The following is a 21,855-nucleotide window of genomic DNA, read 5'->3' as shown; positions in this document are numbered from 1 at the left end:
TCACTCCTAAGATTCTAGATGAAACACTGGCCCTCAGGCTTTCACTTTCGTTGACTGGTAACCAGTTCAAAGAATGAAACAGATTTTTAATGTCTAGACGCACATGCCCCTTTCGAAAAAAAAAATTCTGGTACAATTTGTTAGGTTTTATGAGGATTAATGAGCGTAACTTTTTGCCAGTGTGTGTGCTTTGGATCTACGTCTTCAATAAAATGTTTCATTGCCTGGAAATGAATGATGTTAATATTTCATTGAGAATAGTTATGCTTTATGACGCAAATGTTCATGTGGTATTAACAGGTTCAACCTTTAGCTTTTGAAAGTTGGTGTTGTGATTTATGCATAGATAAAAGTTAATTTTAAATTAAGATCAGCATTTGTTTTAAAAGTCATCAGATAGTGCTTAACAGTAGATGACCATCTTAAGATCTATTTTGTTAAGTATTAAAAAAAGCGTATAACCTGGACAGGGAAACATAGATTTAACGTTTTTCAGATATAAAAATGAGCTTGAAGGTTAAAATTCAGGTGCAATTTGGTACTTGATACTAATAAATACATATATTTTGACCTATCTACTGGTATTCTTTAATTTGATCAAGTTGGTAATGCATTAAAAACCCTGGCATACCATTGTTCAGATGTTATGTCTCATGTCCAATGCAAACATCTGGAAAATAATGCAGATTTTTATAAAATATCTCCTGATTATTTCACGTCCAATTCAAGTACAACATTCTCACCAAGCCAAGAAAAAAGGTCTGAACATAATCTGGCACTTGCACGATCACAAACACACCGATTGCTGTGGTTTTTACAGAGATTCGCACGGAGGCAGTTATGCAAGCCCTGGCCTCACACAACAAGAAAATCCCTGTGATACCACACTCAACCAAGCGCACATCCGCGTACCAGGGAAACCAGCGACATCGGGATAGCCGGCATGGTGAGGGGCTTGTTTGATGTTTGCGTGATGAAGTTTGTTTTTCTTTTGCAATACCTGCTTTAATTAAAAAAGGCTTGTAATGGCACACTGCGGCTTCAGCCTACATATCGTACGTATTCCCACAGTTATCTGGCTTTATGTTAATTCTATGCTGCCTTATATTGTACTTACTAGGACAATAATACATTTATTCTTTTTTTGTCTAGTCTGTGTTTTGAAGAATTTCTTTTTTGAGTTAATGTAGTAGCATTGATATTGTTGTTGTCGTCGTTGTTGTAGTGACAAACCTTTAATGTTGGCCATTACTCAAAAAATCAAGATATTCAATTGAAACTTTGTTCAAATGTTGCAGGACACAATACACTCAGGGCCAAGTACTCAGCTTCAATAATTGTTGAGTTGTGCCCATGTTTTGAACATGATACAACACTGACAAGCATTTGCATTGTCTCCATAACGCTCTTGTTTTACAAAATCGCCCATTTAGGGCCTTTGAAAGTTACAGTTACAGAATTTGTAAATCAATAATGCAACAGTGTAATTGTAAATTTGATTGTCTGCATCTCAGACAAGTTCAGTCATTGGTTTTTCACTTGTCATTTTTCTCTTCCTCTTTTGACAGTTAAAGATACCAGACACCGGATGGTCCCTAAATCGGCAAATACAGTATTATTTCTTCTATAGAACACTAAAATTGTCAATACAAGCTAGTATAAGGCTGTTAAAACATAATTTTATGTGATTATAATAATATTTTGTCACTGTCTCATCGGAGTTTACCAGTTTAAAAATAGGGCTTAATTGTTTCCCAGTTTATAGTGTGTATATTAAGCATGTGAATGTTCTGGATTATTACAGATAAATATACCGATGCTATTTTTATAATTACTGGTTTTTACATGGTCGACAAACCCAGTAAATATCGAAATGGGAAAATACACAAAAACTCCGAAAGATACATGTGTCGTAAGCACATTGATACACAAAAGTATCAATTTTATATTTTTGATTTTATTTTTTTCTTGCAGATGTATCATCTGGTGTCTAGTCCCTTTAAACCTCAGTTAAACTTAGTAACTTATTCCTTGACAGAATTGATATATGAGGTCTTAACTCCATTACTGATATTGCAGAATCATCCTCTGATGATGACAGTGTATACGATGAAGAGGCAAACCGCAACTTCCACCGCGGTGCGCGCACACGAGATAGCGGTGCCAGCAGCTCATCATCATTTTCTGACGTGAATGCGTCCCCACGTCACTCAGACAGAGAACGTCCCCGTAGCGCGGCCTATGTGAAGTACCAGATTCCCGGGAACACATCGAGACAGGCGCTTGCTGACGTTATGCAGAGTGCTCGACATTGTGAGTGAAAATAGTTGTCTAAACATAGATGTTTGAAGTTCTATTAATAGCTGAGAAAACGTTTTCTCTGATTGATTTTTTTTGTTTTCTGGTTAAGTTGCTTGTCAAAAGCTAAATAGATAACATCATGAACAAGTTAACTCCTACTTCTATATATTGTACCTTACATAACTATGTTCGATCCATTCTTATATAAGTGGCAACATGTGGTTTAGCGGGCCTAATAAAAAGATAGTGACTAGTCAAGTTAAGTTTGGTTAAGTAACTTAGATTGAACTTAAATTTAAGATTAAAAACTAAGTATTTTGATTGGCCTGTATATTTAGCTGACCAATAGGCTGAATGGAATCACTGAGGCATGTCTAAGGATAAGATCAATAGTGAATACTGGGCTTGAACTATTTCCTATATGTAATCATATCCGTTTTGCGCGTTTTGAGCCTCAGAATTGTAAATATATGATACATAAATTTGTACAAGACTCTGATCTTGTATCTCTTTCAGCACAACACATATCCCAGCCCCCTGATGTAACGAACAATGCAAAGAGCAGTAGACAGGCTGACCGTGTTGGGCGGGGTGTTCCATCAGTCCGTGTGGCGGGGAATGTTGGCATGGACATTGACTCTGATTGTAAGTGGTGATAATGGGTTCAGTTGGTTAATGGGACGGGAGAATGAAGGATTGAAGGAGTAGGAAAAGGTGTGTTGGCTCCGATCTGGACTCAGACTGTAAATGCTGTGTATGGATGTTGGTTAAATTGGATAAAAGGGGTTTGGGATTAAAGGTTTAGTTTGTCAAATGTTCTGTCGATAAGTGTGGCAGAGAATGACCTGTTAGCATTGTCCTGTACGTTTACAGACTAAGTGAGTCTGACTAGTGTTCTTTTTAATGTAATCATTGAAGCGAGAATTATTGGCATTGACTTGGACTCTTACTTTGAGAGTTTAGGTTGGGGTGTAGATGGGTGGTGTTTGTTTTATAAGGGTGAGGTGTTCCATTTGTCTTTGTCCCTGTCTTTGTGGCAGCAAACATTGGCATGGAAATTGATTTGAATTGTAAGTGTTTATAAGGGCTTGGTAATAAGTTGGCGATAAGAGGTTCAGGTTGGCAGAGTCTGTTGAGGCGTTCCATCTGTCTGTGTTGAAGGAAATATCAGCATGCAAATTGACTCTGACTAATAAGTGTTAGCAATGAAAGGGTTGGCGATTTTTTTTGTTTTGGGTCACTAATTACACCATACCAGTGGTCGAAATTAGCACAAGCCCGCAAGCCCTGCACTGGTAAAATGTCTTTCAGGCTTGCTCAAATTCTGAATTTTATATAGCAGGGCTTGTTACAAAATTTGATGCCAAGCATTAGTATAAGCATTAGGGCTTGTTCATCCAAAAGTCTAATTTCAATGGCTGCCATACAATTTATGATTTAGATATTTTTAAAATAATGATATTAGATAATAATTATATATATTTCTTCAATTTATATATTTTGGACATATTTTATTTCTTGGATTTTTTGTTATTTAATTGTTCAATTTTTCAGCTCCAAGACACCAAGGCAAAGTGGCAGCCAAAATACAACAGCTCATGAACACATTGAAGGTAGGGATTAAACGATGATCAAGTTTTGTCGAAGATTATTTGTCTCAGAAGTCAGAGATAATCGATTAATACATTGTCTGAATATTATTAAGGACACATTAGGATTTATTATATAGCGTTGTCTGTGTTGTCTGCTTCACATTTCTGATCAATAACTTTTACATGACTTGTTGTAAAGTCTTAAAACTTGTTATGGACATTGGTCATGGTCAGGAGATGACTTCTATTGATTTTGGGGTCAATAGGTTCATGGTCAAGGTATAAAAAGTAGAAATAATGATAGGCACTCCTGAGAGGTGACATATCTGATTTGTGGAATGGTGTGGTGGTGTTAGTAGTTTATACTCCGGGTCCCGGCGTGAGCACATTGAAGGGTCACAAAGTGACAGTTCAACCACTGCACATCTATCCTGGGCGGTGAACCAGTACTAGGTGCCTTCACTTCTGCAAGGAACTGACAACTTCTGTACATGCCAGGGACAGTGGTACAGTGCGAATGGTCGTAGAAAGGATTTCATAACCAATCACAACAGAAGTGACCTGGTCCGCCCGGGAATCGAACCCGGATTGTCCGATTAATAGTCCAACGCTCTACCGACTGAGCTATCCGGGCGGACAATTTGTGGAATGCTAGTTTAAACAATATTTAAAACATGGTGATTTACATATAATTTGATTTATACATATATTGGTAAATTGTCGTGTTCAATTTCAGAGACCAAAGAGAAAGCCCCTGACAGAATATTTCCAAGAGGACGATGATGCTTTAGAAGGTATGGACAACCATAAAAATACAAACTACACATAAATTTTAACAGGACACTTGTGAAGTGACAGGGTAGTTTCATTAAAAAAAACCTGGAGATATGCTGGGATAGAAAATACGCAGAGAAAAAAATACTGAAAAAAAATTGGGATTCTATATTGAGTACGAAGAGGAAAAAAGGAAACAATTTATTCTAGGTCCATTAAAACTGCTCTCTCATAGATACACATATTTTTATTTTTTATTTGTCTTAGAAGGAGGCAATATTGCATAAATGCCTATAAGGCTGCTGACAAAGAATCAGATTGCAGTCTTTCATACTTACGTTTGAAAATTGATGTATTATGCCGAAAAAAACTCAATTTTCTTAAAGTGTTAGTAACCCTTTTGGCCACAAAACTTCAATTTTCAAACATTAATATTGAAAACTGCGATCTGATAGTTTGTCACCAGTCTTTGATAATTTTTTCCAGATATTAACACAAAGATTTGTTCTTTCAAAGACAAAAAAAATTTTGTTAAAACTGTCAATCTGTGAGCATGCAGCTTTAAAGCTGCACTCTCACAGATCGAAGGTTTTGATGATTTTTTTTATTTTTATACCCCCCAAAACAAAGTTTGGGGGGGTATACTGGAATCGGGTTGTCCGTCTGTCTGTCCGTCTGTCCGTCCGTTTTTTTTTGTCCGGGATTCATCTTTGTCGTTATTGAACAAATCTTTTTCAAACTTTCAAATATTAATGACCATGATGTAAACCTGTGCCTCCGTGGATTTGGTCAGAGTCGCATGATCCTGAGTGGAGTTGTGGCCCCTTAATGAGTTAAATTGGGCAAAATTAGCTTTGTCCAGGATGCTTCTTTGAAGCTATTGAGCAAATCTTTTTCAAACTTTCAAATATTAGTGGCCATGATGTAAACCTTTGCCTCCATGAATTTGGTGGGAGTCACATGATCCTGAGTGGAGTTGTGGCCCCTTAATGAGTTAAATTGGGTAAAATTAGTTTTGTTCGTCCTACTCCTTCGTCATTTTTGAATGAATCTTTTTCAAACTTTTAGCCATGGTGAGAACATTTGCCCCTGTGATTGTGGTTGGAATCACATGATCATGTCTCCAATTATGGCCCCTGAATAAGTTAAAATAGGCAAAAATTATACAGCTTTGTCTAGCCTAATCCTTGGTCATTTTTTGTGACCATTTTGTGATCTCTGCTGCAGTGCCATGGCAGTCCCTGATTCAGTAATAGGTATTCTAAATAAACTAAATAAATGTATTGCCTTGTGCTTTCTAATGATACCATAACTAAGGCCAGGGCAAACAACCTAGACAGGGAAGGGTTGGGGGGTATTCGTTAGCCTTTGGCTTACAGTTCTAGTTTGTCTTGGAACGAGCCAATTTTTGCGAAAATCCATGGAAACCAGTGATATAAGACTGCTGACAAAAATTAAGATCGCAGATTTTTATATTTAAGTTCAAAAAATAATGTTTAATGCACTTTTCTTAAACCGTTAGTAACGGTTTAAAACATAAAACATTGATTTTCGAACGGAATTATGCACATCTGCGTTCTGATCTTTTGTCAGCAAAAAATTGCTCTTTTCAAGACAAAAAATAAAAAAAGTGTAAAAACGGTAAATCTGTGAGAGTGCAGCTTTAATATCATCTTAATTAATCATGCAATAGTTCTAATCATAGTCTGTTGAAAATGAATGTGTACTATATATTGTAACATTTGGTAAGTAAAGTCTTAACTCATTCAAATGTACAAGTATTATATCATATTGCATAGTTACAAATCATAACTTATTAACTTAGCATAGAACTAATTGTAGGCCAAGCGCTAGGTAAGAAAAAATCTCCATAATATAATGAATGTAGGTTCAGGACTAAAATTATAACCCCAAACTGAACATCCATAGTGTTTCTGACTCGGCTTGTCTGCTATTCCATATTCTCTTCATGTAATTCAGGCTTTCTCCTAGCCATAAATGTCTTAAATATTCCTTTTTGTTTAATCTTTGTTCAAATTTCCTTAAAATGTGGAAAAAGATCATAAACTTATAAAAAATACCCAACTTTTTCAATGAAATTACGTAGTTTTATACTTTAATTTTATTTGTAATTTGATGATTTTTTTTATCATTGTGTATCCTAAAACAGTCCTTATATTCTTATCGGTATATTTTCATGTCAAAATAACCATATTTTTTCTGCTGATTTTGCTCAAATTTATTTATATTCAGCTTCTGATTTTAATTTAGAATTATATTTGGAAACAATTGCTCGATTTTAATTTTAGGCTGTACATTTCACCTAAGTCTCTTTGTACTATTAGTCAGAAAATGGCTGTTTGCATTTCACCCCAAAAATGTAGCTTTTAGTTTCCGTGTTGCATGATTCTGAAAAAATACTGCCTTTATGCTTTGAGCTTGCCAATCTCTTTATAGGGATAAATCCTTATTTAGTCTCACCGGATGTAGACATGAGATTTTCTTGTTGGCTCACATTTACATGCAATATAATATGACCTTTTTTTTAATGCTTTTAGTTATAACTTTGCTCACGTAGCCAAAATGGTGCCTAACATGTACAATCATGTATGTTCAATAGCAAACATAAAAGACCATTGTTACATGAACTAGGATAATGAGACCCAATATTATTAAAAGGCATATAAAACAGGCTTGTTTAAAAGGCTTTTTTTTCCCAACCCCAAATTGTCATTACTAGGTTATTCCTGCAAGTTTGTACATCTGTCCATAGTGTAGGTACCATGGGAATTGTTTTTGTGTCACCTGCACAGCATGGTAGACAGATAGGGGTTACTTTGTTCGGGCGGAGTCTGCACCACACTCACTTCCTATCAATCTGTTTTGAAGGACTTGTTGTTAAGCCTCCAAATGTGGTACGCACGTTGGTCATTATCAGTGGATGAAATCTTTTGGGTCAGTACCGGTATGTCATGGGTCAAGGTCATTTTGACTTTTCTTGAAAAGTGATGGGTGCTTCCGACAGGCAACGCATCTGATTTTCGAAAGTCAAGTTGAATACTGTGAAATCATTTATATTCGTTGGCATGAAATTTCGTGGTTTGCCGAAAAATTACAATTTTGTGGGTACTTGAATTAGTGGATATTCGTTTTTGAAAAAAATATATAATCGAAATTGTGATCGTCCTAGATCGACTGCATTCCACGCACTGGCCCGTGATTTCCGCTGTCTACGTCACTCGGTTTATAAAAACACATTAAAATGATTTGGTTTATTATTTGTTAAAGGCTGATATAATATATTAACAAAACAATGATAGTAAGATATACAGTTAGACGGATATTTACGATGTGTACTGCGGCCTCCGTAACATATAAACATGGCAATTGAAAAAGGGAATGAAGTGTCAATATTTCGTGGGATCTTGAATTCGTGGATCACCCAACCCACGAAAACCACGAACATTAATGCACCACGAACATTAATGATTTCACAGTATTTGTATATAGGTTTAACAAAAGATGCAGTTAGCTTTGTTTTTGAGATTCTTGAAAATTACCATGCACACTGAAGCACAATAACTTAGAAATTGCTTACCAAGGCCTTCCTTAAAAAAGTGTTTGTTGGTAGTGGCTAATGATATCAAAATATGGAAGAAGAGAATAACGTTAAACTATCAACATACTTGCCTACTTCATGGGTAAAAATAATAAATAGTTTTATTGGTCAGGATAGAAACAATTTTTTGATAATGGCATCACATATAAATAACCGTTGTGTTATCTAATGCATATTTTGTATGCTTCATTTCAGCGCCACCAGCAGACCCCAACGCCCCAAAACCTGAGGGTAGTACATTAACCCCTGTGGCTGGAGACCAACTTGTGGTAGGTTTTGGTATAGTCACTTAAAAAACAATTAAATACTCATGTATAATATCTCATATATCCAAATTGGTACTATAAAAGTACAAAAACTAAAAAAAATATATATACATATTATTTATTCTTTTGTCATCGAAAATGTTGGACATGATAATTTCAAGCCAAGATTTAGTATAGAATAACACTTTCTGATCTGATGAATGTTTATGTTTGTCTGTTTAACTTATGATTCGATTATGTGATTTATGTCCGATAATTCAACACTATTGAGTTATTTCACTAACTTAAAACAGGAATGTTTACCCCTAATTTTTAACTGGATATTCATTTGACTGTGGATAAACATGTAATATTGTTCGCTCATCTGGTTTCCCAAATAAAAGTTATGGTCCTTTTCTTAGAGTAGGCATGTAAAAACCTTACTTTAGATGCCATTCAGAAAAATCAAGATAATCAAATGAGACTTGGTACACATGTTGCTAAAGATATTATGAACATGCATAGCAAGATCCATAACTCTCGCTTCAATAACAATTCAGTTGTGGTTATTGTTTGACTGAAAGAACAACAACAAAATCTTTAATATTTGTCATTACTCAAATACCATACAATAAATACTCAAGATATTAAAATGAAACTTGGTACACATATTGCTAAAAATAAACTCAATAATGATTCAGGACAGCTTATAGCTATCTTTGTAATGAAGCTATCTTTCATTAGAGAATGATTCAGGACAGCTTATAGCTATCTTTGTAATGAAGCTATCTTACATTAGAGAATGATTCAGGCCAGCTTATAGCTATCTTTGTAATGAAGCTATCTTACATTAGAGAATGATTCAGGACAGCTTATAGCTCTTTTTGTAATGAAGCTATCTTACATTAAAAAATGATTCAGGACAGCTTATAGCTCTCTTTGTAATGAAGCTATCTTACATTAGAGAATGATTCAGGACAGCATATAGCTCTCTTTGTAATGAAGCTATCTTACATTAGAGAATGATTCAGGACAGCTTATAGCTATCTTTGTAATGAAGCTATCTTACATTAGAGATTGATTCAGGACAGCTTATAGCTATCTTTGTAATGAAGCTATCTTACATTAGAGAATGATTCAGGACAGCTTATAGCTCTCTTTGTAATGAAGCTATCTTACATTAGAGAATGATTCAGGACAGCATATAGCTATCTTTGTAATGAAGCTATCTTACATTAGAGAATGATTCAGGACAGCTTATAGCTATCTTTGTAATGAAGCTATCTTACATTAGAGAATGATTCAGGACAGCTTATAGCTATCTTTGTAATGAAGCTATCTTACATTAGAGAATGATTCAGGACAGCTTATAGCTCTCTTTGTAATGAAGCTATCTTACATTAGAGAATGATTCAGGACAGCTTATAGCTCTCTTTGTAATGAAGCTATCTTACATTAGAGAATGATTCAGGACAGCTTATAGCTCTCTTTGTAATGAAGCTACCTTACATTAGAGAATGAATCAGGACAGCGTATAGCTCTCTTTGTAATGAAGCTATCTTACATTAGAGAATGAATCAGGACAGCGTATAGCTCTTTTTACAATGTTGATAACTTGAATTAGTACAAAACATTTGTTATAAGTGGTTTATGCTCACAGTGTTAAAACAAAGTCTGAAAGCTTTTCCAGTATTCTCTGTATCCACAAATGCGTCATCTTATGTATAAATAACTCTTTCCAACAGGTTCCCTCTGGCTTACCTCGCAACTTGGAGGCAGCGTTACACAGATATGGGTCATCCACTTATAAAGCATTGGCCGTCACTGTGTTGGATCAGAATGGGAAACCCTCCGTCAACCTTACATATGGTGAGTAAAGCATATCTGTTTACTCTTAGATCACAATTCTTAATCCAAAATAATGCTTCTATGGTAACCCTAGCATGTTCATCGCATTTTACGTAAATGTACATGCACAATAATGAAACCTTAATATTTTTATGTTACATTTTATGTTTAAAGATGGAAAAATACTGTCTCTTCTGGTATGATCTTTCATGCAATCTGAATTTCTTGCTGATTTCCTTTTTTTTTGGAAACTAAAAGACAGGAATTTGATGTATAGTGTAGTGTAACCTAAATATCTTTATTACAGGGAAATTACTCAGTAAGACACAGAAGGTTGCATACAACTTGTTAAACAAGGTGGGCCAGAAAGGGGAAGTGCCAATAAAACCAGGAGACAGGGTGAGTTTGAATGTTATTGGTTAATTGTGTTACCTTACCTTAAAAACATCACAGTTAAAAGCATTTCCGATGAATATAAAGATTAAGTCACTAATATAGTCTTAAGAGTAAAGTCCCTAAATAAATCTATGAATGACAGTCACCAAAATAGTTCACCAATGACAGTCACTTTAATGTTCAGTGAAGATAAAATTACCAAAATAATTGATCTTACAAAGAAATCACTAAAATTACAGAGGTTTTAACTTTTAAATTGTTTAGACATATATGCAGTAACATTCAGAATTAATTAATGAACTTACATGTATTTCTCTGCTTTCATTTTCAGGTAGCTTTAGTTTATCCCAACAACGACCCAATATCGTTCATCATTGGGTTCTATGGCTGTATTATGGCTGGAGTGGTGCCAGTTCCAGTAGAGGTTCCCACATCTAGAAGGGTAGGTAAACACTGTGGGGGTATTCACCAGTAACAGTGATAATTTATTGACACAGTAGCCCAATATCTTTCATCATTGGGTTCTATGGCTGTATTATGGCCGGAGTGGTGCCAGTTCCAGTAGAGGTTCCCACATCTAGAAGGGTAGGTAAACACTGTGGGGATATTCACCAGTAACAGTGATAACTTATTGACACAGTAGCCCAATATCGTTCATCATTGGGTTCTATGGCTGTATCATGGCCGGAGTGGTGCCAGTTCCAGTAGAGGTTCCCACATCTAGAAGGGTAGGTAAACACTGTGGGGGTATTCACCAGTAACAGTGATAATTTATTGACACAGTAGCCCAATATCGTTCATCATTGGGTTCTATGGCTGTATTATGGCCGGAGTGGTGCCAGTTCCAGTAGAGGTTCCCACATCTAGAAGGGTAGGTAAACACTGTGGGGGTATTCACCAGTAACAGTGATAATTTATTGACACAGTAGCCCAATATCTTTCATCATTGGGTTCTATGGCTGTATTATGGCCGGAGTGGTGCCAGTTCCAGTAGAGGTTCCCACATCTAGAAGGGTAGGTAAACACTGTGGGGGTATTCACCAGTAACAGTGATAATTTATTGACACAGTAGCCCAATATCATTCATCATTGGGTTCTATGGCTGTATTATGGCCGGAGTGGTGCCAGTTCCAGTAGAGGTTCCCACATCTAGAAGGGTAGGTAAACACTGTGGGGATATTCACCAGTAACAGTGATAACTTATTGACACAGTAGCCCAATATCGTTCATCATTGGGTTCTATGGCTGTATCATGGCCGGAGTGGTGCCAGTTCCAGTAGAGGTTCCCACATCTAGAAGGGTAGGTAAACACTGTGGGGGTATTCACCAGTAACAGTGATAATTTATTGACACAGTAGCCCAATATCGTTCATCATTGGGTTCTATGGCTGTATTATGGCCGGAGTGGTGCCAGTTCCAGTAGAGGTTCCCACATCTAGAAGGGTAGGTAAACACTGTGGGGGTATTCACCAGTAACAGTGATAATTTATTGACACAGTAGCCCAATATCATTCATCATTGGGTTCTATGGCTGTATTATGGCCGGAGTGGTGCCAGTTCCAGTAGAGGTTCCCACATCTAGAAGGGTAGGTAAACACTGTGGGGGTATTCACCAGTAACAGTGATAATTTATTGACACAGTAGCCCAATATCGTTCATCATTGGGTTCTATGGCTGTATTATGGCCGGAGTGGTGCCAGTTCCAGTAGAGGTTCCCACATCTAGAAGGGTAGGTAAACACTGTGGGGGTATTCACCAGTAACAGTGATAATTTATTGACACAGTAGCCCAATATCGTTCATCATTGGGTTCTATGGCTGTATTATGGCCGGAGTGGTGCCAGTTTCAGTAGAGGTTCCCACATCTAGAAGGATAGGTAAACACTGTGGGGGTATTCACCAGTAACAGTGATAATTTATTGACACAGTAGCCCAATATCGTTCATCATTGGATTCTATGATTGTGTTATGGCCATCTAATTTAAAAATACTTCCTTTTCTTTGTGGTGCCTTTAGGTTGAAGCTCAAACATCTAGAAAAGTAAGAATGTTTGTTTGTTGGGGGTATTAATCAGTTACTGTGAACGTTTATCCCTATAATGACCCGATAGCCTTTATCACTTCATTTTATGGCTGTATTATGGCTGGAGTGGTCCTTATACCTAGATGGGAAGGTAAACTTTAGGGATGTTTACCACTTACGGTGATAGTCTATCTCCCAACAATGACCAAAATATTGATCATTTATGGCTGTATTATGAACGTAGTGGTGCCAGTTTCTGTTAAATTTACAACGTCTAGAAATGTAAGAATGTGTAAACTATAGAAAATGCAGACCTATTGATTGTTTAAATTTCCCAAAGGTTTAATATTTGTGATGTTTCTGGATTTAATGCTTGACAAACACTTACTTAGACAAAAAAATAATGCCATAACAGCAATTTATTTAATTTATTTAATTAAAATTTCTATGTTTGGCAGGATGCTGGAGGCCAGGGTGTGGGGTTCATGCTGGGTAGTTTGAGTTGCAACTACGCTCTCACATCAGAAGCCTGCCTGAAGGGCCTCGCTAAAACTGCTAATGGGGAAGTTGTGCAATTTAGAGGTATGACTTACAGTTGCTTAAATACGTCAAGATCACATCATCAATGTAAATTAAGTTTGTTGAGTTGCATTGTTGCTTTTCATGACAATGAATTCGTATAGACATAGTAAGCACTAAGAAGTTGTAGCAGGTTTGTTTCCTTTAATTGACGCAGTTTTTGATACACATGTACAATGTGACGTCATATTAATGTGACACATGGTGCACTGCTTAGACCTAATAAGATATAATCATGTATAAGTAAAAGGCTTAACATTCCTCTGGTAGTTAAAAGATTTCACTGGTTTTAATATTATGTCTTTGATTTTTTCTGGCTGGCCATTCCCCTATCAATTTAAGTTTTACTGACATTTGTTTTTCAGGCTGGCCATTCTCCTGTATATTTAAGTTTCACTGGCATTTGTTTTTTAGGCTGGCCTCGGTTATCTTGGCTATCCACGGACAGTATGTCAAAACTGCCGAAAGACTGGCAGCCCCCGCCAAAGGCCTCGGAAGACGTACCCGCGTACGTCGAGGTAAAGGAGATCCAGAACCGATCCGATACGGTAACCATAAACATCTATATTAAGCATCAGAAGTCTACTTTTAGTAACACTATTTAATTGTTTCTGTAACACATATTTTCCTTTCTTAATTACACTAATTTTTGGTGTCATTGTGTCAGAAACAAAAAGAGCTTCATTCAGTAATGATTCTTAAAGATAAACTTTACAAATTTCAAAAAATTTAACTTTCCAAAAAATATATTTCATTGATGTAAGGTAAATTTAAAAAAAAAAAAATGGTTACCGTTTTAGCATATTTAATCAAGACAAGATTTATTATGTAACCTAGTTCCATTCCTTGCTTTTTTATATGGAGAATATTGTATTGGGCTGAGTTTGTTTAATTTTGGGTTTGAGTTAAAAAAATAATGATTTGTTGCTTGTTTTACAATGAATAATCAACAATATAGTCAGTTTCATAACATATATTTTACTTTGATTAAACTTTCATATAGCCAGTTTCATAAAAATCATTTTTTCAAATATTTAACAATCTTACAGTCAATTTCATAGAAGACAATTTTGCAATGATTAAACAATCATATAGTCAGTTTCATAAAAGATGAGTTTACATTGATTAAAAAATCATATAGTCAGTTTCATTGAAGATAATTTTACAGTGATTAAAAAATTGTTAAGTTAGTTCCATAGTAAAGGATTTTAAAAATATAAGACTTAGGTTGTCCTGTTAGCAAAATCGCCTCTCAAGGGGTCCCTGGTTCAATTCAGGACCTGGATCCATGTAATTTGGGTTAGTGGTTTAGAAACTTGACAAGTGGGTCTGCTCCAGGTGCCCTTGTCCCTCCCACTCCTTCCAGTGCGAAAGAGCATTCCTTTGCATTACATTAGCTGTTAGAGCAATAACAATATCAAAATCCTTAAAATGATAAATAAGTCTGAACTTAAAGACAATACTGTTGGGATGAATGATGCTCTTGAATGCATGATTTTCACTGCATGTTTTAATGATGATATGAACTAACATATTGTGGCTAAGCGAATTTTCAACTAACACAATTTGGTAAAGTGAGCTATTAACTATCATAACTATTATTTCACTATTCCAGCAGTTTTTCCTCATTCTGTGTTATATAAGGGGAGATTAGAATCTAAGCTGGTATTCACAAATTTTTTAAGTCAATTCTTAAACAGTAGATTTCCTTAAATATAAAAGGTCATATTAAGAAAAATAATATAAGCCTTTTTTTGATGTAAAATATTTGTTTTACATAAAATGAATGAAAAGGAAGTATTTTAGATGGTATTAAGTTGTGACATCATATCAGTGAGATAATTAACCTAAGGAAATGACATAAGTTCGGAAATGATTTGAGATGTTTTATTTCAGCCCAGTTCTACATTTTCAGTATGACATGGGTTTTTTCTCTGGCCTTGCCTAAATTGTTTGTTCAGAGTGCCATATTTTATGAATGTGTACGAAATAAATTCAGGCTCTGACATTCATTTAATAATTGCTGATACAATATGATAGCTTTATTTCATTGCTTTCCTTTTATGATGATGTGATTATTGATGTGAATTTGTGAAAAAAACGGCCTCACTAATGAAAAGTGTTACCCCATAGATTTGTCTGATATATTCCTATTTTATTGCAAAACATGCACTATATCCCCTATCTATAAACATTAAATGATTAATAAAGAAGGACATTTTAGTTATATCTTTCATTTAGCTAAAACATACACTGTAGTATGTACATATTGGAATGATTGTTCAGAACTTTGTTTAAGTTAACAACATGATTAACAACATCTTTGTTAACTTTTAAACGTCAAGTATTATATTATTTGCTCCCATATTTAATAAAAGAAGTTCATCTTGAGTATTGTCCCAAATTTTGTTAGGAACACAGCATAGTATAAGTATATCCGTGAAACTTTCAGAGTAATTTGAAAGTTAACAATGATGACGTTAACACCATTGTTAACTTTAATAAAGTTCTGAACAATCGGGCCATTGTGTAGATTTCTTGCATGCTAGACTATGGTCGTAACTTTCTTAAAAATTGATTGATCTCCTTGACATACCTTGAATCATGTTAATGATTAAAAGCATCAGTCTTTGTATAAAAAGCTTTATCTAGTATAAAGCTTGGTTTATCTCTATTCACAATTCAGCATAACCAGTTTACTTTCAGCTTTGAAACAATTCTTCATTGTAAATAAATTGCTTCTAAATCTTGCAAAACTTTCAGTCCATTTCAACATTTGGTTTAAAAAAAAAATTAACTTCAAAGTATTATTAGAACTGATAAAACTAGACCTTCAATTTAACCATAATCTTCTCCCATTACAGTACTCGACCAGTAAAGATGGCAGTACGGTCGGAGTTACAGTGACGAGAAATGGGGTCCTTGGTCACTGTAGAACCCTCACTGTGGCGTGCAATTACACTGAAGGTATGACCAATGTTGTTAGAACTTAGTAATGTATCAACACTCGACCAGTAAAGATGGCAGTACGGTCGGAGTTACAGTGACGAGAAATGGGGTCCTTGGTCACTGTAGAACCCTCACTGTGGCGTGCAATTACACTGAAGGTTTGTCCAATGTAGTTAGAACTTAGTAATGTATCAACACTTGACCAGTAAAGATGGCAGTAGGGTGGGAAGTACAGTTACAAAAACAAGAAAATTCCATTGGTTCGCGGTCATTATATAAGCATTACTTTGGCTTGTAACTATACAGAAGGTACTTGTGTTTTAAAATCACTCATTATTTTATATGCAGACTGTCCAATTCTCTTATCGATACTTCATTTCAAGCCATCACGCAATTATAACATCATCTCTGGCCAGTTTATTACTTAACCCTTACCATGCTGCAATGTTGTAAGTGTAGTTCAGTGCTCACTGCTGAGTTGTTTTGAGTGAATGTTAAATATATCACCCATTGACTTTAAAAGAATACAATTTAAATAATACTTGTTCTACAACATTCAAACTTTCAGACAGTGATATTGAAATGTTAAAGTTTTAATTAAGCTATCAGTAATTGAAATTGATTCCACGGTAACCATGGAGACAATTTCTTGTCTAAAAATTATACTTTTATTTTGCATATGCTATTGTTTTTCATAAAAACACATTTGTGTTCATCAATAAAATCCATCAATTGAAGAATTTTTGGGTAAAATGAAGATTCACATTGATATTGAACGCAATTAAATGAAAACTTATGTTATTGTTTATTTTGGACAACATTTGTTATATGGCGTGTGCTACAATATAATTGAAAAACAGCTGTTTATTGGAGAGAAACAAGCAAATATGTCAATGGTCATTCATTTGTTTTTTCTAGCTTTAGTGTTCAGATCAAGAATACAATACTATGAAGCAACAAAAACCTTTGTGAGAAAGTTATTCTGCATGTTCCCATGGCAACCAATCTTCTTTATTTGATATTCATACCAAAGTTAAAGAATTTGACCAATGTTCAGGTTTTTTATTGACTACATTACCATTATTTTATGAATAAGTATCTGCTTTATCTAATTTAATGTCATAATAAATAATTTTCAGCAAATAAAAATTCACATTACGGTATTTTAGTGATGCTTAGCTATGGAAAGAAGAACAGTTAACAATATACTAATGGCACAGACCTGATACCCTGTTTAAAGGATCACAAAACAATAGTCCAGTATGAAATTGATATTACAATATTACTGAATGGGAGCATGATTGATAAATAAACATTCCACAATTATGTATCTTTCAGTCATTTCATTTCAATTTTAAAAGGTTGCTATGGAAACATCAACTATGTTTTTTTTTTAAAAGAACAGTATACCAATAAGATACGATTCTTAAGTTGTAGTCATTTGAGACTGCATAAACACAACATGAGACAATGAATCAAAAACATGCTTTTGACCAGTATTAATTAAATATTATAAGTACAATCATGTTTCTTAAAGGAAACAAATGTTTATATTTGTTATTTCCAACCAGCGACTGAACTAGTCTTCTTTAGTAGCAGTACTCAAGACTTGGTTATAAGGACAGTATCAAAAGTGCATATGGTATATAATTAAATGAGCTTTAAAATAGTGACAGGATAGAACCAATACTTAAAAACAAGTTGCCCATTGTACCCACTGACTGCACTAGTGGGGGATGTGCACCAGGCAACGCCCCTCACATTGTTCAAATTTACTTCTTCTATATCAGAGAAATAAGATAAAAAGTAATTTTATACATTCAAAATGCAACATCTCAGACTACAAATTGCTTACATTTTTTGGGGTGGGGTGGGGGGGGGGGGAAAGAACCCATTTTATGCCATCCACCCTGGTACCATTGTAAGTAGTTAATTTTGTAACTTATTGAATTCATAAAGGGAGTGTTAGTTAAAACTTATTTATTTTCACAATTGTGAAACAAGTATTTGCAACTCTCATTGGCACAATGATACCAGAGAGTGGGTCTTGTGTACTAGGGGAAACTGGAAACCCCGGAAAAGAAGCCCACTCGTCCAACTTGGTGACCACTAACCAAACTCACACTCGCCTAGGCTGGGAATTGAACGCAGGTTCTCTATGAGAGAGGCGAATAGGAAATTCCTATCGAGCCCATTGGTATAGTTCTATACATAACATATCATATAGCTTTCTTATTATTAAACATGCAAGTGTTACTTTATTTACAGCTTAAAAAATACTTGCTCTGCCTTAACAAATCAAATAGTTATAGTTCTTGGATGGCTGTGCATAAATAATTTCATTGTAGGACTGTATATTCTAATACATTTGATATTATTTCATCTTATGATAACATTAAAACAGAGAGAGATATACATAGAGAGATATACATGTTGTAAGCAAACTATCATAATTTTTATACTTTAACTATTTAGTTATCAGGTGGTTTAATGTTACCGAAGGGCCAACAAAATAAAGCACACATTAACATGTCTGTATTCTCATGTTTCAACACCATACTGTTTGTACATATTTATAAAATGCAATGTAAAGTTTGGTAAAAATAACTGCAACTTTGAAGAAATAAAATGTATCCACCTTTCTTACAATTATGGCAGAATGTTAAATCACATCTCTGCTTAAAGTTACTTGCCATTTATGCAATGATTTAACTTGTCATTAATCTCAGAATTCTTGTGCATGTATGCAAAAACATAATTTTGGTTCATATTGTAAATGTTGATGAAAAGCTCTCATGAGATGCAACATGTTTTGCCTTTTTTATTTAATAACAAACATTGATTTTAGTGACAAAGAGTGTGATTATTTCCTTTTTTTATTTATTTTTTTAAATAAACATGTAAATCCATATTATGTAAGGTAGTTTTTTTCTGTGTTAAAATTCCTTAATTAGCTGTTATCATATGACATATATAATAAATAAATTCATAAGAATGGTAATTGCCAATTACATTTTTTACATTTGATTTTTTTATTGATAAAAGTAATGTTTCATTTTCTGTATAAATAACACTATTGTACATCATACTCATAAGGAATACATTTATAAGTGACAATAGAGGTGTTTTGGTTAAGGGGTGTTTATTTCATGCTTTGGTCCTTTTTTCCCCTTGTAAAACCTTACAGGTATTTTGCCACCTGGTGATTGGGAGGGGGGTGGGGGCACATTACAAAAATAAGCAGTGTTAATATGGTGTTTTGTTTGAGGTGAAGTTGTCCCACATCCTTATGTGTAAGCTTGGAGCCTGTAATTAAGGTGTACCTTAATTGGTTTGTTAAAATTAAAATCTACTCTACTGTAACATTCTCCAGATGACAGCAGCCAAATGTATTAAACCAGTTAATTCGTTTTAAGTTTAAAATGAGTCGAAATGTTTATTAATTGGTCAACATTCATCAAATAGGCACTGTTCACCAATTTAATTATAACTATCATGTGTAAAGTAACCAAAAGATTACATGCGGATAATTGGCCCCCATATGACTTGCGGATATGTAAAACAGCATCCGATTAAAGTAAAAACTTGTGACATTTTTGAATGAACTATTGTTCTTTTTCGACTAGGGCTAAACGATAGCAGTCATATCATTCTTTGTATAAAATAATTAATTAAAATATGCAGGAGTTGTTAAAATAACAATAGCAATAAGCATTGACAAATGTAACAGCCGACACTGGTAAACAATAACTGTCACGTGATTGTTGTTTTATCCCCGCCAATTTAGGTCATGCAAATATTGTTGTTTATAGATAAAAAATAAAAGTGTCAGCGGCTGCCATCGAATATGTAGACACAGATATCTCTAAATTATGTGTAAGAAAAACATTTTATAACATTCTATGGTTAAATATCAAATAACAGTGCTCTAAGTGTGAGTGGTGAAATCGAAAGTAAATTTTCTAAGTTGACACCGGTGACCTAGTTTCACAATTTAATCTCAATTTCGGACGGTGGTGTTTATGGATTTTAAATCACAGAATGGTTTGGAAATACTTGTCATTGAGTCAATGTAAAGCTTGTGTTTATTCTAAATTACATGTTTATTCATGTTTGAGTTAATATAGTGTAAAAACAATGAAAGAGTTGAACACATACAAGTGTCATTGACATTTACTGATGCCGGGATTTGTAACTGCATAACATTTAGATAAAACAATACGGAAAACTATTTTGAATACGTCCATTACAATTTGTAATGAACTTGACATTTCACTTTAAGTGAGATTTGTTGTTGTAATCAAGGAATAGTCTTTAAAATGAAAAATAAACAAGCATAAAGTATAGATGCCCTGTGAACGCATACTCAAAATGGCGGAGTTGGGAGAAAATAAAAATATCCGATACATAATTATGGATTTCTCTGTCAGTTTACTATTATTGGTACATAAAATTAAGTCACATGCTAGATTTATTATTTTGCTATGTGATTTTTATGTACTGATGTGGTAATTTGCTGCAAGATTAGAATTTGAAGTGGATTTGTTGAACATCCCATGGTAAATATCCCGGTCCGAAAATATCCGGACTTAGCATGGATCGGGTTACACACAACTCGGTCCGAATATAATCGGACCCCGCATGGTAAGGGTTAATATTTGAAACCCCATGGTCACTATTCTATGAAATCCTAACACATAACTGAAGTCATTTTCCTAATTCAAGTATTTGAATTGTCATATGATGCAATGAATAGAAATTTCCGAAATTCATTTTTTTTCATTGACATCCATTAAAACTACACAGTTTGATGTTAAAAAAACTTTATAAATTAAAAATGAAAAAAATGTACAAATTGGTAGGAAATAACTTAAGATGTTTTATGATTACCGGCCCATGCATTTTGGCCACATGTTATGCAAAAACATGCAAGGTAAATTCCCAACATCTTTTGAAATGTCTGTGTTATTGTAGTAAATATTTCTATACAATTTTTTTTCTTTGATTGCAGGGGAGGTGATGGTGTGTGTTCTCGATTTCAAACGTGATGTGGGTCTCTGGCACGGTATACTCTGTGTAAGTTTAATACAGCTGTTAACAAATAAACTTAGCAAAACATGCTTTTCAAGCAGTTGAACAAATAACGTTCACAGTGCATTGCACTGATGAAACAGTCATGTAAAACCACCGTAACAAGAATTGTCACACTCAACAATTCAAATTTGAAAGTCAACTATTGTGTGCTGTCAGTCATATAAGTGGCACACCCAAAATACTTTGATATTCAGTTTTAATGCAGTCTTGTACGTGTAGTTCAAATTTAACAGTTTTGCCCAATAACATTGGCAACATCTTTATTGAAATAAAACATCTCTGGCAGTCTTAATTATCCTAAAACTGAAACTGTTCAGAAGGCGATCATGGATTAGGGTAGATTAACTCTACCACTATTCAATTTCTCAAAATCTTGAATAACTAATCCCATTTGCAATTTAATATGTACAGTCAAAACATGTGTGTGTCTATTTATG

At 34.5% G+C, this 21,855-nt stretch overlaps 1 protein-coding gene and 1 non-coding gene across 2 annotated transcripts in view; one reads left to right on the top strand and one right to left on the bottom strand.

Annotated features, from left to right (window-relative positions):
• LOC128240634 (disco-interacting protein 2 homolog C-like) overlaps positions 1-21,855 on the top strand; it is a 68,155-nt gene that overhangs the window by 22,503 nt on the left and 23,797 nt on the right. Inside the window, exons 4-16 of the mRNA XM_052957343.1 lie at positions 821-946; positions 2,080-2,313; positions 2,818-2,946; positions 3,856-3,914; positions 4,630-4,687; positions 8,482-8,555; positions 10,277-10,400; positions 10,687-10,778; positions 11,107-11,217; positions 13,255-13,378; positions 13,790-13,923; positions 16,240-16,342; positions 21,336-21,400. Coding sequence (XP_052813303.1) covers positions 821-946; positions 2,080-2,313; positions 2,818-2,946; positions 3,856-3,914; positions 4,630-4,687; positions 8,482-8,555; positions 10,277-10,400; positions 10,687-10,778; positions 11,107-11,217; positions 13,255-13,378; positions 13,790-13,923; positions 16,240-16,342; positions 21,336-21,400 — 1,433 coding nt within the window. The remainder of the gene's footprint in view (positions 1-820; positions 947-2,079; positions 2,314-2,817; positions 2,947-3,855; positions 3,915-4,629; positions 4,688-8,481; positions 8,556-10,276; positions 10,401-10,686; positions 10,779-11,106; positions 11,218-13,254; positions 13,379-13,789; positions 13,924-16,239; positions 16,343-21,335; positions 21,401-21,855) is intronic.
• Trnan-auu (transfer RNA asparagine (anticodon AUU)) lies at positions 4,456-4,532 on the bottom strand. The gene has a single exon. It is a non-coding gene; the product is annotated as a tRNA-Asn (tRNA).

The sequence above is a fragment of the Mya arenaria genome, chromosome 7, assembly GCF_026914265.1.
Source record: "Mya arenaria isolate MELC-2E11 chromosome 7, ASM2691426v1".
Taxonomy (NCBI): domain Eukaryota; kingdom Metazoa; phylum Mollusca; class Bivalvia; order Myida; family Myidae; genus Mya; species Mya arenaria.
Note: the sequence above shows the minus strand (reverse complement) of the source record. Positions and strands in the feature narration are given on the sequence as shown.